General features: G+C 45.0%; 1 protein-coding gene across 6 annotated transcripts in view; it reads right to left on the bottom strand.

Moving 5' to 3' along the window:
• Window positions 1–17,516, bottom strand: part of FIG4 (FIG4 phosphoinositide 5-phosphatase) — a 665,438-nt gene that overhangs the window by 409,886 nt on the left and 238,036 nt on the right. For all 6 annotated transcript variants that reach the window (XM_063917119.1, XM_063917117.1, XM_063917120.1 and 3 more), the window contains exons 10-11: window positions 13,867–14,029; window positions 11,422–11,519 (exon numbers count right to left, since the gene is read on the bottom strand). In XM_063917119.1, coding sequence (XP_063773189.1) covers window positions 11,422–11,519; window positions 13,867–14,029 — 261 coding nt within the window. The remainder of the gene's footprint in view (window positions 1–11,421; window positions 11,520–13,866; window positions 14,030–17,516) is intronic.

The raw sequence follows: 17,516 nt of genomic DNA, 5'->3' as shown, positions 1-17,516 counted from the left end.
GAGATAGGCCCCGCCCCTTTTTCGGCGGCCTCGTCTCCCGCTCTTAACGGATTCTGGCAGGGGTTAAATATCTCCATATAGCCTCCGGAGGCTATATGTGAGGTATTTTTAGCCAAAATAGGTATTCATTTGCCTCCCAGGGCGCCCCCCTCCCAGCGCCCTGCACCCTCAGTGACTGCCGTGTGAAGTGTGCTGAGAGGAAAATGGCGCACAGCTGCAGTGCTGTGCGCTACCTTTAGAAGACTGAGGAGTCTTCTGCCGCCGATTCTGGACCTCTTCTTACTTCAGCATCTGCAAGGGGGCCGGCGGCAAGGCTCCGGTGACCATCCAGGCTGTACCTGTGATCGTCCCTCTGGAGCTGATGTCCAGTAGCCAAGAAGCCAATCCATCCTGCACGCAGGTGAGTTCACTTCTTCTCCCCTAAGTCCCTCGTTGCAGTGATCCTGTTGCCAGCAGGACTCACTGTAAAATAAAAAACCTAAGCTAAACTTTTCTAAGCAGCTCTTTAGGAGAGCCACCTAGATTGCACCCTTCTCGGCCGGGCACAAAAATCTAACTGGCTTGGAGGAGGGTCATAGGGGGAGGAGCCAGTGCACACCACCTGATCGGAAAGCTTTACTTTTGTGCCCTGTCTCCTGCGGAGCCGCTATTCCCCATGGTCCTTTCAGGAACCCCAGCATCCACTAGGACGATAGAGAAACTAAATGTTTTGTCACCAAACGTGACTTCAAGCTTTTACACAGCATGAATGCATATTCCAAGCACATCTGTACAAACCATTGACCTTTCAAGACATAAAAAAAGAAAATTACAAGCATTACTAATTTCTGAACATTTTGAGTATGAAAAGAACTCGGTAGGTCATTGCACTGGCCTAATTTTGAATGGCTAAATGAACCTTCACTCTGGATGGCTGACCCAGTCTTTACTAGCACTGAAAAATAACAATAAAACCATGTTTGTCACCAAACGTGACTTTAATCTTCTATACAGCATTGATGAATATATCCTGAGCACATGTTTGTAAACACCACTGACCTTTCTAGACAAAAAAAAATAATTGATACATTCCAAATTGCTAAACATAAATGGTCTCATAACGCAGGTTTGAGCTTAACAGGGAATCATGCATTTCAGTTACTACAGAAATGCATTAATGCTGAAATACTAGCGCGGTCAGTGAGAGCACATTTTCCTACACACTACAATCGCCAGGATAAAAAAAAAAAAACACTTAGCAAGTCACATGTCAGAGCCTGGTGAGCCAGATCCTTGCATTCTGCATCTGACAACTGAGTCTATAAATAAAACCAGAAAGTATCCTTCACTTCAAGTCAGCTATTTCCAAGGAATTGCTTCTTTCTTACTTGAATTTTGGCTATTGGTCCCTTTTACGGAAGAAGACTATTAATAACAGGAAAACATTTTAATTGTCACATAATTGATATAGTTTTCAACCTACATTTTTTTTTCTTTCATAGCTAAAATTGTAGCATCAGTAACCAAAATGCAGTCAAGTATACTATAATCACCATGACCAATTACATACTTTGGAAAATGATACGATTAAGTAACTGCAAGCAAGGCAATCCAAAAACAAAAAACCATGTAGACTCCTAAATGAATACAGTGATACTACAAAAGCTTTGTTATAACATAGGGCCTGAATCAGAGGTGGATGCTAAGCCGTAGTAGCTGCGATGTTTGTCGAATCTGCTACTGTGAAATGATGCGAACGCTGCTGTTGAAAGCCTGTCTATTGAGAAGCCCATCGGCTGTAGCTCTAATATGCCTTGGTGCGCACAAAGGCGCACCATCAAGCAGACATCGGCTGCACCATCGGACTTTTGTGCAATCTTATGATTACTCAGAATTTGGCTGACGGGATCAGAGGAACTGGTTTTCTGATGCAGTCCCTAACACTGGCACACCCCCCAACATACCTACACGCCTGCCGACTAAACAGAACCCCCATCACTGTGCAGGTATGCCTACTGGAACTGCAATAATCTCCATGCAGTTCCTATATGTGTACGTCGGCAGTGACCATCAGGATACATGCGCATAAGTCAAACATTGGGCGCTTGCATCCGGATCTGAATGAGACCCATAAACAGTAACACATGCAGCTCGTGCTACTGTTTTTTATAGCTGCACCCAGAAACTACTCCTGGAGATCATAGCAACAATGCATGATGTAGGATATGACCAGGGATGGGATTGATATCTAAATCATCTGTCCTGCTGATATTTTATGAACAATAGGGGCTATTCAGGTTGCTGCGAACGCTTCAGCCCGATTGACAGGTACAGGTGTTCGCAGGGCGGGGATAGACCGTTGCAGGGACGGTGTGGGGAAAACAGGGGTGGGTCGGCTGCATTTTCGGGGCGGCTGCATGACGTCACACGCAGCCGCTCCGATGGAAAACATGGCGGCGGTGTTCCTGCCTGCAGTGGGTCGTCCACAGTTGCAAGCAATCAAACTGTTTTTTAGCAGAATCTGCAATCCAACTTAAATAACCCCCAATATATGCAAATACTCTAATTGATTGTGGGGATACTATAATTTCTCATTATCTTTTTCTTTTAGCGATATTACAGCAGCCATGCTCTGTTCACTTACTCTAAGCCCCCGACTCAGCCTGGTCCGTAGCACTGCACACTTCAGTAGCATTGGGGAGGAGAGTGACTGACCTGACACAAAATGGTCATGTCAGTCACAATAAAAATATCATCATGATACCCAGACAGCAGACTGGCTTATACTGTAGAAACTCATTCAGATGTGTTTTTGTGCAAATATTTCTGCAGTGAATATCTGAGCTTTGTTTTTTTACAATACAGGTTGAGTATCCCTTATCCAAAATGCTTGGGACCAGAGGTATTTTGGATATAGAATTTTTCCGTATTTTGGAATAATTGCATACCATAATGAGATATCATGGTGATGGGACCTAAGTCTAAGCACAGAATGCATTTATGTTACATATACACCTTATACACACAGCCTGAAGGTCATTTTAGCCAATGTTATAATATACTTTGTTTAATGCACAAAGTTTGTGTACATACTGTACACACAATTCATTTATGTTTCATATACACCTTATACACACAGCCTGAAGGTAATTTAATACAATATTTTTAATAATTTTGTGTATTAAACAAAGTTATGTACATTGAGCCATCAGAAAACAAAGGTTTCACTATCTCAGCCTCACTCAAAAAATTCCGTATTTCGAAATATTTCGATATGGGATACATAATTTGTATTTTATTTTCAGTTGCCATCCCCAGAAGTTCTCCAGTATATGCACTTTCTTAATGACTGTAAATGAAAAGCTGTAACACGGTGACATTTGTTTTACATTAGTATGCGTGTGTGTGTGTGTGTGTGTGTTGTGTGGTGTGTGGTGTGTGGGTGTGTGTGTGTGTGGTGTGTGGTGTGTGGTGTGTGTGTGTGTGTGTGTGTGTGTGTGTGTCTGTGGTGTGTGTGTGTGTGTGTGTGTGTGTGTGTGTGTGTGTGTGTGTGTGTGTGTGTGTGTGTGTGTGTGTATAAGACTGTCAAGGAACACGATTGACCTTTTTTTTTTCTTGTTAAATTTACCTACTGAAGGGATTTTGGAAATATTTACAGAAGCAAAACACAGTATGAGAGACTGTTTAGACTGACACTGGCAATGCAAATGTTTAAGTATTTCTTGAGGTAAAGTGTAATCAACCCACTTTTTGCTGTTACGTAGGTTAAAGGGGTAGGAAAGCGAGGAGGGACTGTTGCCAGGGAGCAAAAGTGAAATGACCAGACCATTTACCCTTTTGTGGCAGCTTGCCCATGAACTGTTATTACTTTCTAGCGGCAAGGCTAAGTAAGCAAAATTGCAAGTGTAGAAGACTACAGCAAGCTATACAATGTTCTTCATTTTTAGTCCATCTTGCATAACCTAATTATCTGCTCATTATATATGAGCTGCGGAACAATCCAGATTGACATTATTTGCTTAAGTCTTCCTGAGCGCAGTTTTTCATAGCTTGGAACCAATCAGCTATTTTATGCACATGTACAAATCATGTATATTGCACACTTCTTTAAAGTATGTGACGTAATGAAAGAATCATTGGCTTATAAGCTTCCACTGTCAACTCAAGTATCAAGACTATAATCAATGGCACTGAACTGTAGAAAAGGGTGATGTGATGATACAATTGCCATTTTTTTTTGTCTATGTTGAGTCAGATAAATATGCTAGCAACACACAAACCAGCTACTTGTAAATAGATATGTACTGTGGTAAAATGGATTATTATGAATAGATGCGAGTTCAAAAAAATGCATGTTACCACAGGTTTCATACTCGCTGCTGTGATATTTTCCTATTCAATTAGAAATCTGTAGCACATTGTGTAAAGATTCATAGACTAAGGGCAGTATCCTATTACAGATTTTGCACTTTTTTCTGATGTTTCACCGATGCTTTTTTTTTTTTTTTTACAGGCTATCCAATTAGGATAGAAAAAAAAAGAGAAAATAGGGAGGGTCTACAAGTTTGGCGCACAGCAGCCCGTCCACTGACAAAATACCTATGTAAAAATCACAGATTTTACCAAAACAATATATAGAAGAAGCAAGTGTTGGTATTTATCTGTGTCCAGGGCGCGTAAAAAAAGAAAAAGGTAATGAAACTTAACACATCCCTTGTCAAATGGGTATACGATGTCTTCTCCAGGTTATGCAGGCCTATGAGTCCTTTCGTTCAGGTGAATCTTCTCGTTATAAATGGCTCCCAGTTCATGTCAAAATGGAGAGAAATAAGAGAGAAAAAAAATGTGTAGCACCGTTTACAACAGCTAGAATCGAGAATTCCACACAATGAAAGTTTTTAAGGGCGTACCCCACTCACACAGAAACAAGTAAGTGGGTTCCCGTAAAGGTATCTTTATTGCTAGTTTTTTTCACCAATCCCCTCAGGTTAGGTTCACGTAATTAATTCTCGATTCTAGCTGTTGTAAACGGTGCTACACATTTTTTTTCTCTCTTATTTCTCTCCATTTTGACATGAACTGGGAGCCATTTATAACGAGAAGATTCACCTGAACGAAAGGACTCATAGGCCTGCATAACCTGGAGAAGACATCGTATACCCATTTGACAAGGGATGTGTTAAGTTTCATTACCTTTTTCTTTTTTTACGCGCCCTGGACACAGATAAATACCAACACTTGCTTCTTCTATATCCAATTAGGATAGCCTGTAAAAAAACAGCTTTCCTCCTGAAAACACACAGGTTCAGTGAAACCTGTATATTTTCAGGAGAAACAGTCCCGTTTTCGGTTGAAACAAAATCCCAGAGAAGCGGCGACCTGCAGTTTTCCATGCCTGCTGCAGCAGCAGCAGGCTGGGACTGCAGTGAGTGTGCCGCGGCCCTGGAGCTGGCACTCAGTGACGAGTCCCCGGCAGGGAAGCCGGAGCAGTGCCGCAGCCCCTCTCTTCCCCTGACCCTGGCGGCAGTCACATGATGGGGAAGCGATCATGTGATCGGGGAGCCGGAGGTCAGCTGCATCGGGAGCTGTCAGGAGCCGGCACCTGATGTAGCAATAGAAGCTAATAGAATAGCCCTGGGCCGATATCATTACCTGCAGTAATGTACCGTGGATAATTGGGTATTCCTCTTAGTCACACACAAATAAATCAGCAGTCTCCTTGTGCGTCTTAGCGGCAATCTGGCGTGCCAAGTGTAGTTGTTTGGTGAGACTGCAGCAAAGATGTATGAGGAAAATAAGATTTTACTTACCGGTAAATCTATTTCGCGTAGTCCGTAGTGGATGCTGGGGACTCCGTAAGGACCATGGGGAATAGACGGGCTCCGCAGGAGACAGGGCACTTTAAGAAAGAATTTGGATACTGGTGTGCTCTGGCTCCTCCCTCTATGTCCCTCCTCCAGACCTCAGTTAGAGAAACTGTGCCCGGAAGAGCTGACAGTACAAGGAAAGGATTTTGGAATCCAGGGCAAGACTCATACCAGTCACACCAATCACACCGTATAACTTGTGATAAACTTACCCAGTTAACAGTATGAACAACAACGGAGCATCAGATCAACCCTGACGCAACCATAACATAACCCTTATTTAAGCAATAACTATATACAAGTATTGCAGAAGAAGTTCGCACTTGGGACGGGCGCCCAGCATCCACTACGGACTACGAGAAAATAGATTTACCGGTAAGTAAAATCTTATTTTCTCTAACGTCCTAGTGGATGCTGGGGACTCCGTAAGGACCATGGGGATTATACCAAAGCTCCCAAACGGGCGGGAGAGTGCGGATGACTCTGCAGCACCGAATGAGCAAACACAAGGTCCTCCTCAGCCAGGGTATCAAACTTGTAGAACTTTGCAAAAGTGTTTTAACCTGACCAAGTAGCCGCTCGGCAAAGCTGTAATGACGAGACCCCTCGGGCAGCCGCCCAAGAAGAGCCCACCTTCCTAGTGGAATGGGCCTTAACTGATTTAGGCAGCGGCAATCCAGCCGCAGAATGAGCCTGCTGAATCGTGTTACAGATCCAGCGAGCAATAGTTTGCTTTGAAGCAGGCGCCCCAAGCTTGTTGGAAGCATACAGGATAAACAAAGATTCTGTTTTCCTGACCTTAGCCGTTCTGGCTACATAAACCTTCAAAGCCCCGACTACATCCAGTGACTCGGAATCCTCCAAGTCAGTAGTAGCCACAGGCACCACAATAGGTTGGTTTATATGAAAGGATGAAACCACTTTCGGCAGAAATTGTGGGCGGGTCAGCAATTCTGCTCTATCCGCATGGAAAACCAGATAAGGGCTTTTATGTGACAAAGCCGCCAATTCTGACACACGCCTAGCCGAAGCCAAGGCTAATAGCATGACCACCTTCCACGTGAGATATTTTACTTCCACCGTTTTGAGTGGTTCAAACCAGTGTGATTTCAGGAAACTCAACTCCACGTTAAGATCCCAAGGTGCCACTGGAGGCACAAAAGGGGGCTAAATATGCAGCACTCCCTTTACAAACGTCTGAACTTCAGGCAGAGAAGCCAGTTCTTTTTGAAAGAAAATGGATAAGGCCGAAATCTGAACCTTAATGGAACCCAATTTAAGGCCCAAAGTAACTCCCGACTGTAGGAAGTGAAGGAAAAGGCCCAGCTGGAATTCCTCCGTAGGGGCATTCCTGGCCTCACACCAAGCCACATATTTTCGCCATATACGGTGATAATGTTGAGCCGTCACATCCTTCCTAGCCTCTATCAGCGTAGGACTGACCTCATCCGGAATGCCTTTTTCTGCTAGGATCCGGCGTTCAACCGCCATGCCGTCAAACGCAGCCGCGGTAAGTCTTGGAACAGACAGGGCCCCTGTTGCACAAGTCCTGTCCTAGAGGCAGAGGCCACGGGTCCTCTGTGAGCATTTCTTGCAGATCTGGATACCAAGTCCTTCTTGGCCAATCCGGAACAAAGAGTATTGTTCTCACTCCTCTTTTCCTTATGATTCTCAGCACCTTGGGTATGAGAGGAAGAGGAGGAAATACATAGACCGACGGGAACACCCACGGTGTCACCAGTGCGTCCACAGCTATCGCCTGAGGGTCTCTTGACCTGGCGCAATATCTCTGCAGCTTTTTGTTGAGGCGGGATGCCATCATGTCCACCTGTGGCAGTTCCCACCGACTTGCAATCTGCATGAAGACTTCTTGATGAAGTCCCCACTCTCCCGGGTGGAGGTCGTGCCTGCTGAGGAAGTCTGCTTCCCAGCTGTCCACTCCCGGAATGAACACTGCTGACAGTGCGCTTACGTGATTCTCCGCCCAGCGAAGAATTCTGGTGGCTTCTACCATCGCCACCCTGCTCCTTGTGCCGCATTGGCGGTTTACATGAGCCACTGCGGTGATATTTTCTGACTGAATCAGAACCGGTTGGTCGCGAAGCAGGGACTCTGCTTGACGTAGGGCGTTGTATATGGCCCTTAGTTCCAGGATGTTGATGTGAAGGCAAGTCTCCTGACTTGACCACAGCCCTTGGAAACTTCTTCCCTGTGTGACTGCCCCCCACCCTCGGAGGCTTGCATCCGTGGTCACCAGGACCAAGTCCTGAATGCCGAATCTGCGACCTTCGAGAAGGTGAGCACTCTGCAGCCACCACAGGAGAGACACCCTGGCCCTGGGGGATAGGGTGATTAACCGATGCATCTGAAGATGTGATCTGGACCACTTGCCTCGTATGATGCCACCATCCTTCCCAGGACTCGAGTGCAGTGATGCACTGACACCTGTTATGGTTTTAATAGATTCCTGACCAGTGTCACAAGCTCCTGAGCTCTCTCTATCTGGAGATAAACCCTTTCCTGGTCTGTGTCTAGGATCATGCCTAGGAGAGGCAGATGAGCTGTAGGAACCAACTGCGACCTTGGAATATATAGAATCCAGCCGTGTTGCCGTAACACTTCCAGAGAAAGTGATACGCTGTTCAGCAACTGCTATCTTGATCTCGCTTTTATGAGGAGATCGTCCAATTACGTGATAATAGTGACACCTTGCTTCCGCAGGAGCACCATCATTTCCGCCATTACCCTGGTGAATATTCTCGGGGCCGTGGAGAGACCAAACGGCAACGTCTGAAATTGGTAATGACAATCCCGTACCGCAATTCTGAGGTACGCCTGATGAGGTGGATAAATGGGGACATGAAGGTATGCATCCTTTATGTCCAGAGTCACCATAAAATCTCCCCCTTTCAGGCTTGCAATGACCGCTCTTAGCGATTCCATCTTGAACTTGAACCTTTTCAGGTATATGTTCAGGGATTTTAAAATCAATATGGGTCTGACCGAACCGTCTGGTTTCGGGACTACAACATGGTCGAATAATAACCCCCTCCTTGTTGAAGGAGGGGAACCTTGACCACCACCTGTTGAAGATACAATTTGTGAATTGCAGTTAACACTGTTTCCCTCTCGTGGGGGGAAGCCGGCAGGGCCGTCGGTGAGGGGGCATCTTCTCAAAGTCCAGCTTGTATCCCTGAGACACCATATCTATTGCACAGGGATCTAACAGGGAGTGAACCCACTTGTGGCTGAACTTACGAAGGCGCGCCCCCACCGGGCCTAGCTCCGCCTGTGGAGCCCCAGCGACATGCGGTGGATTTTGTAGAGGCCGGGGAGGACTTCTGTTCCTGGGTACTAGCTGTGTTGTGCAGCTTCTTTCCTCTGCCCCCGCCTCTGGCAAGAAAGGACGCACCTCGGACTTTCTTGTTTCTTTGTTCGAAAGGCTGCATTTGATAATGTCGTGCTTTCCTAGGCTGTGCAGGAATATAAGGCAAAATATCAGAATTACCAGCTATAGCTGTGGAGACCAGGTCCGAGAACCCTTCTCAACACAATCCTCAGCCTTCCATATGCCTCTTAAGTCGGCATCATCTGTCCATTGCATATTCTACAGGACACGTCAAGCAGAAATCGACATAGCTTTGACTCTAGGACCCAGTATACTCATGTCTCTTTGGGCATGTTTTATATATATATATATATATATATATATATATATATATATATCTCTCTTAAGACAGCATCTTTAATATATATATATATATATCTCTATATATACATATATATATATATATACATACTAGGGTCTCAATCACTGCTGATAAGGTACCTGTCCACGCTGCCACAGCGCTATAAACCCATGCCGACACAATCGCCGGTCTGAGTAGTGTACCAGAATGTGCACGCTATCTGCAGGATCCCTGAGAATAGCTGTTACGTCAGGGCTACCTTTTGGGCAAACGTGACACCCTAGGGGAAGATTCCCATCATATCCTGGCCCTAGTGGGGAAAGGATACTGCCTGAGAATTCTTTGTGGGAAACTGCAGTCTCTTGTCTGGAGATTCCCGCTCTTTTTCATCATGAGAGGAGGGAAATTTACCTCAGCTTTCTTCCCCTTAAACATGTGTACCCTTGTGTCAGGGACAGATGAGTCATCAGTGATATGCAAATCATCTTTTATTACAATAATCATATATTGAATACTTTTCTGCCATTTTGGCTGTAACTTTGCATTATCGTAGTCGACACTGGAGTCAAACTCCGTGTCGATATCAGTGTCTATTATTTTGGATAGTAAGCATTGAGAGACTCTGAAGGTCTCTGCGACATAGGGACAGACATGGGTAGATTTCCTGTCTGTTCTCTAATCTTTTGTGCAATAAATTCACCTTAGCACTTAATTACACATATCCAAACAGGTGTCGGCGTTGTCGATGGAGACACCCTCTCACGCACACATTTGCTCCATCTCCTCCTTAGGGGAGCCTTTTACCTCAGACATGTCGACACACACGTACCGACACACCACACACTCAGGGAATGGTCATCTGAAGACAATTCCCCCATAAGGCCCTTTGGAGAGACAAAGAGAGAGTATGCCAGCACACACCCCAGCGCTATTAACCCAGGAATAACACAGTAACTTAATGTTAACCCAGTAGTTGCTGTTTATATTGATTTTTGCGCCTAATTATGTGCCCCCCCTCTCTTTTTACCCTCTTCTACTGTGTAACTGCAGGGGAGAGACTGGGGAGCTTCCTCTCAGCGGTGCTGTGGAGAAAAAACATGGCGCTGGTGAGTGCTGAGGAAGAAGCCCCGCCCCCTCAGCGGCGGGCTTCTGTCCCGCGTTTCTGTGTAAAAATATGGCGGGGGCCCATGCATATATACAGTGACCGGAGTATGTGGGTTTAGTGTGGGATAAATGGCGCACAGCTGCAGTGCTGTGCGCTGCTTCATATGAAGACTGGAGTCTTCTGCCGCCGATTTCGAAGTCTTCTTGCTTCCGTCACCGGCTTCTGTCTTCCGGCTCTGCGAGGGGGACGGCGGCGCGGCTCCGGGATCGGACGACAAAGGGTGCGATCCTGTGTACGATCCCTCTGGAGCTAATGGTGTTCAGTAGCCTAAGAAGCAGGACCTATCTTCAGTGAGTAGGGCTGCTTCTCTCCCCTCAGTCCCACGTAGCAGAGAGTCTGTTGCCAGCAGATCTCTCTGAAAATAAAAAAACCTAACAAAAAACTTTATTTTTAGCAAGCTCAGGAGAGCTCACTAAGTAGCACCCAGCTCGTCCGGGCACAGATTCAAACTGAGGTCTGGAGGAGGGACATAGAGGGAGGAGCCAGAGCACACCAGTATCCAAATTCTTTCTTAAAGTGCCCTGTCTCCTGCGGAGCCCGTCTATTCCCCATGGTCCTTACGGAGTCCCCAGCATCCACTAGGACGTTAGAGAAATATCTGTACCACATACGTGAGCCACATGCTAACAGCTTGTGATGTATTAAGTGAGCCACAGAGTGCTGTGACGTCAGCTCCATCAGTACATTACAAAAATGACAGCAAATTTAAGGTGTCTCTTACCTTTACTAGATTCAGAATGATAATGGGTGATCCAAATCTCTGAAGCATTTGGTCAAAGTGAGAAGCAGCTGCATGTGCATATGGATCAGCTTGGTCCACTGGCAGAACAGAAACACATACAGAATTAATAGCACTTTAAGTTGACTTCTAAATACAATAGACTTTTATAACTATTTCTATGCATACTCTATCACAGTGGTGACCAAATGGTAGCCTGAAGGATTCACACATGGTAACCTAAAAGAGTAATCTCTCCTAGTGGTCCTATTCTACTATTTTGGTGTGCATACAGCAGTCATAGGGGTAAATTTACCAAGAAGTATTTTTGTGACTGTTTGAAATCACCACACATTACAGGTGACTGTTCTCCAAGCCAAGTAAACAGACATTATTTTGCCAAGCAAAAAAACTCCTTCACCTTTAAAGTGGTGTGTTACTTACTATCAGTCCTGGTTTGTTTGTGCCCCCGCACCTAGGAATGCACGGTACAATGACAAGTAGCATTGCGTGCCTTCCTCTACCACTAGCGTGTGGATATTAGGTGTAAAAAAAGGAAATCATAGAGTCCCCATAGTGTTTAAAAAAAAAAATGTGTGCACCCCGCAGCAGTTTTGGTAAAATGTAATCATATTGGCTCCATGTATCTGTTCAATATTTATTATGCCCGCCATATTTGCTGTACATAAAAAAACTATTCATTCCTCCGATGAAGGTGGAATGAACAACCTCTGAAACACTGACCATTCAGACTAAATGCTTGATTTTGTCATCCGTGTCCAGATTACATACATTATATATATATATATATATATATATAGTTGCAACAAACACAGTCTGCTGAAACTAATACCACACAATTATATGTTCTCATGTTTTTATTGAACACACTATGTAAACATTCACAGTGCAGGGTGGACAAAGTATGTGAACCCTTGGATTTAATAACTGATTGACCCTCATTTGGCAGCAATAACCTCAACCAAACATTTCCTATAGTTGCATATCAGACCTGCACAACGGTCAGGGGGAATTTTGGACCATTCCTCTTTACAAAACTGTTTAATTTCAGCAATATTCTTGGGTTGTCTGGTGTGAATCGCTCTCTTGAGGTAATGCCACAGCATCTCAATCGGGTTGAGGTCAGGACTCTGGCTGGGCCACTCCAGAAGGTGTATTTTTTTCTGTTGAAGCCATTCTGTTGTTGATCTACTTATGTACTTTGGGTTGTTGTTGTTGTTCTGTTGCACCCATCTTCTGTTGAGCTTCAATTGGTGGACAGGTGGCCTTAAGATCTCCTGCAAAATGTCTTGATAAACTTGGGAATTCATTTTTCCGTCGATGATAGCAATCTGTCCAGGGCCTGAGGCAGCAAAGCAGCCCCCAAACCATGATGACCCCCCCCCCCACCACCACCACCATACTTCACAGTTGAGATGAGGTTTTGATGTTGGTGTGCTGTGCCTTTTTTTCTCCACACATAGTGCTGTGTGTTCCTTCCAAACAACTCAACTTTGGTTTCATCTGTCCACAGAATATTTTGCGAGTAGTGTTGTGGAACATTCAGGTGCTCTTTTGCAAACTTCAAACGTGTATCAATGTTTTTTTTGGGCAGCAGTGGCTTCCTCCGTGGTTTCCTCCCATGAACTCCATTCTTATTCAGTGTTTTACGTATGGTAGATTCATCAACAGAGATGTTAGCATGTGCCAAAGCTTTCTGTAAGTCTTTAGCTGATAAACTAGGATTCTTCTTCACCTCACTGAGCATTCTGCGCTGTGCTCTTGCAGTCATCTTTACAGGACGCCCACTCCTAGGGAGAGTAGCAACAGTGCTGAACTTTCTCCATTTATAGACAATTTGTCTTACCGTGATCTGATGAACATCAAGGATTTTAGAGATACTTTTGTAACCCTTTCCAGCTTTATGCAAGTCAACAATTCTTAATCGTAGGTCTTCTGAGAGCTCTGTTCTGCGAGGCATGGTTCACATCAGGCAATGCTTCTTGAGAATTGCAAACTCAAAACTGGTGTGTGTTTTTATTAGGGCAGGGCAGTTTTAACCAACACCCCCAATCTCGTCTCATTGATTGTACTCCAGGTTGGCTGACTCCTGACTCAAATGAGCTCTTCCAGAAGTCATTAGCCTAGGGGTTCACATACTTTGTCCACCCTGCACTGTGAATGTTTACATGGTGAGTTCAATAAAAACATGAGAACATATAATTGTGTGGTATTAGTTTCAGCAGACTGTGTATGTCTATTGTTGTGACTTAGATGAAGATCAGAACACATTTTATGACCAATTTATGCACAAACCCAGGAAATTCCAAAGGGTTCACATACTTTTTCTTGCAACTATATATATATATATATATATATATATATATAGTAGCTATTACTTATTATGTACACTAAGTACTCTATATGTCATTGCAAATGAAAACTCACATGTAATTGGTGGCTTTGGCATCATAGTGGAGATATCTTGAGACCAATACAATGGCACAGAGCCACGGACCTGTACATATGAGGAATAGCTTCCTGCAGTAAAGGACATCACAGAGGCATCATGCACTATTTGCTCTGTCTCTACTTCATTGGCAACATCTCCCTGAAACACAAAAGTGAAAACCCAGGGCTAACCATATATCCTTTTCACCGATTTATAAATACATACAAATTTCTGTCTTTCAGGAAAATTAATATTTAACCAAAATAAAACCTGCTTTATATGAATATTAAGCAAAGGTACAATGCACTAGTTAAATGACTCAGCGGAGGATTAAGAGAGGAGGAGTCTCCGAGTGGGCCCCCCTCTGGTGTCAGTGCAGTTGCCGAGCAGTCTCTGGTGCTCTGTTAGAGTCTGCTGTGCTTGCGCAGGTCTCCAGGAACATAGCACTGAGTGATTTCAAGTTGTGTGCAGCTCAGTGACATCTTCACTTGTGGCTAAAGGGTCTTAAGTGGGTGCTAATGGAGAATATGCATGTAGGAAAAATGTAGCATCAGTTGTATGTACTAAGAGTTCCACCTGTTTTCAAACTGAAATATTGCACCAAGGTCAGGGCTGATGCAGGTGCGCAGGGATAATGATGTCAGACAGTTATGAAACCAAGTGTATGGACAGGGACAGTGTGGTCACACAGATGTTGTCATATCATCACATGGGAGTATATTCACATTTTTGTCCATGCACGTGAGGCAGGGAAAATTGCATGCGACTCTGAATTGGCCCCAATGTTAGTACCAGTTTCCATTGTTGTGCATAATAATACCAGGAAGCAGAATTGCTTTGAATTTAAAATCTAGTTACAGTGCTGCAGTGATATACAAAAAAAAAAAAAAAGTAAGTAAAGAGGGCCGGATGGTTACAGCATCTATTAACCAATAATACACAATACTGTGTGCATAATATGTTAAATACCATTTTAAAACATGTAATACAAACTAAAATAAATCTGCAAATTGCAAAGCTATATGGTCGTCCACAAAACAACGCTTGGCTCAGACATCAGCTCACTATACCATAACAATTTGGCAGTAGAGAATGTAACATGCAGCGCTGCAAGTATGGCGGTACGGCGTACCAGTAAGAAATCCCCAACCGGTCTGCCGTACCGCCGGGCCGTCGTCGTCGTCGCTGACTTTGTTCTGTGTGAGGGGAGGAGAGCGCAGCTCCTCTCCTGCCCCTCAATTCTCTTTGATGCCCGGTCTCACTCTCCAGCAGCTGCGGGGTCAATCTGAATAAGGCACTGGTTTGCTATCCAATCAGGGCTCGCGGACCAGCAGCCGCGGCTCCCGATTGGCTGCCGGTCCGTAACATCTGATTGGCTAACGAACCGGCGGCTTATTTTAAATCGACTCCGCTGCCGCCGCTGGAGAGTGAGACCGGGCATCAAAGAGAATTGAGGGGCAGGAGAGGCGCTGCGTTGCACTCTCCTCCCCTCACACAGTAGAAACAGAGCCAGCGGTAAGGGGTGGGGGGGCAATGAGCGCACAGTGGAGCATTGTATATCTGGCACAGTGGGGGCAATGTATATCTGGCACAGGGGGGCAATGTATATCTGGCAATGTAGATCTGGCACTGTGGGGGCAATGTACTGTATATCTGGCATTGTGGGGGCAATGTATATCTAGCACTGTGGGGGCATTGTATATCTGGCAATGTAGATCTGGCACTGTGGGGGCAATGTATATCTGGCACTGTGGGGGCATTTGTGTATCTGGCACAGTGGGGGCAATGTATATCTGGCACTATTGTGGTCATATGTGTATCTGGCCCCCCCATATGTGTACCACGCACCCATTATCATTGGCCACGCCCCATGTGGCATTTGACCACACCCATTTTTTGGAGCGCACACAGTACCTATAAGACATTTTTTTCAAATTGCACCACTGGTAACATGTATTTGTTCCTCAGTTGCAGGGAAACCATCCAGCAAAACATAAGGCTGGGTAAACATCAGGCAATACATTGGAGGACGTGGACCAGAATAATATAGCTTCCATATCGCTCAGTGTGTACCCGCAATTGCATGCTCTCGCCCATCATGCCATCTGATGTACTGCAAGTTAGATGGGCCAGCACCGCTGATGACAGCATGTAGGTGAATGCGGCTGGTAACCGTATACTGCCCGGCCGTTCACCAGATTGTGCAGTGTGTACGGCTGCGTGATATATAGTACCATAGGCCCTCGGCTCGGCTGGGAACATAATGTCCTGATGTGTACCCATTCTAAGGATTTAATTACATGCGATAAAAGGGTGGTGGCCTTGGGCTTTAACGCACGTGGCTATTTAATTACAGCCCCTTTTCATCAAATTACCCACTACTGTGCTGAGAAGTTCCCAGAACTGGGTTAACAGCTTTATGGAACACGAGACCGGGGCATTTTATGCAGATTTCTGTTTCAGATTCCTCAGGCATGAACAGAAATCCGGGTTAACTGTAGTCTAATCGCAGGATAAAATTGAATAGCCCTGGCAGATCAATTAGTCTGGGGTAATTAACTGTGGCTAATTTAATCCATCCCTAAGGCTTATATAGACAGGAACATCACAGCTGAAGAAATACTTGATGGCTCTAGTTACCATAGGTGCTGGAACATAGGGGGCGGCTTGCCCCCACAAAAATATTTGAGAGACACCAGTCAAAGTACTGGGTCACGAGGCGCAGTGCGGCCACCATCTACAGTTAATACGGGCAGTGTCAGGATCCTTTCCAGTTGATCCATCTCCATCTTAAACATAGCTTTTTCTGCCTGCCTCCAGGGCCCTGCTCCTCTCTGCACCCAGCACCACTACAACAGAGTGTGGCTAGTTACTGTGGCTGGCCTCTCTTCTGGGACCATAGAAACATAGAATCTGATGGCATATAAGGACCATTTGCCCATCTAGTCTGCACCTTACCATCACTGCGCCCTACTCACCTCCCACTGTATATGTTCCTCACCTCTTCCCTCTCAGCTCCCCTTTGTCGTCCCACCCCCTTCCCTTGTGGCACCCCGTGAAGTACACCCTGTGAAGCTGTAAATATACGCTGTAAAATAGGATTTTATTTACCTACCGGTAAATCCTTTTCTCATAGTCTATAAGGTATATTGGGGAATCTAGTACGATGGGGTATTAGATGGGGTCCAAAGGAGCCAGTGCACTTTAAATTTCTTCAACTGGGTGTGCTGGCTCCTCTCATAGGCAGTTATAGGTAAAAATGTGCCCGAAGGAGAAAGGACATATATGAGAGAAGGAAATATGATAACAAGGACTGGTGAGATTTTCATAACAGCACACCACTAACATATAACAACCAGCAACAGCTGTCAACAACCAGCAACAGCTGGTAACAACAACAACAGCAGCAGCTGAACAGGTAACAACATAACAAGTACCTGCAGAAAAATCTGAGGCGGACGCCCAATATCCCTTATGGACTACCAGAAAAGGATTTACCGGTAGGTATTTAAAATCCTATTTTCTCTAGCATCCATAAGGGATATTGGGGAATCTAGTACGATGGGAACGTTTCAAAGCTTCCAGAATGGGCAGGAACGTGCAGAGACTGCTGCAGCACCGCCTGCCCAAACTGGGTATCCTCTTT

The sequence above is a fragment of the Pseudophryne corroboree genome, chromosome 4 (assembly GCF_028390025.1).
Source record: "Pseudophryne corroboree isolate aPseCor3 chromosome 4, aPseCor3.hap2, whole genome shotgun sequence".
NCBI classification, from domain to species: Eukaryota; Metazoa; Chordata; class Amphibia; order Anura; family Myobatrachidae; genus Pseudophryne; species Pseudophryne corroboree.
Note: the sequence above shows the minus strand (reverse complement) of the source record. Positions and strands in the feature narration are given on the sequence as shown.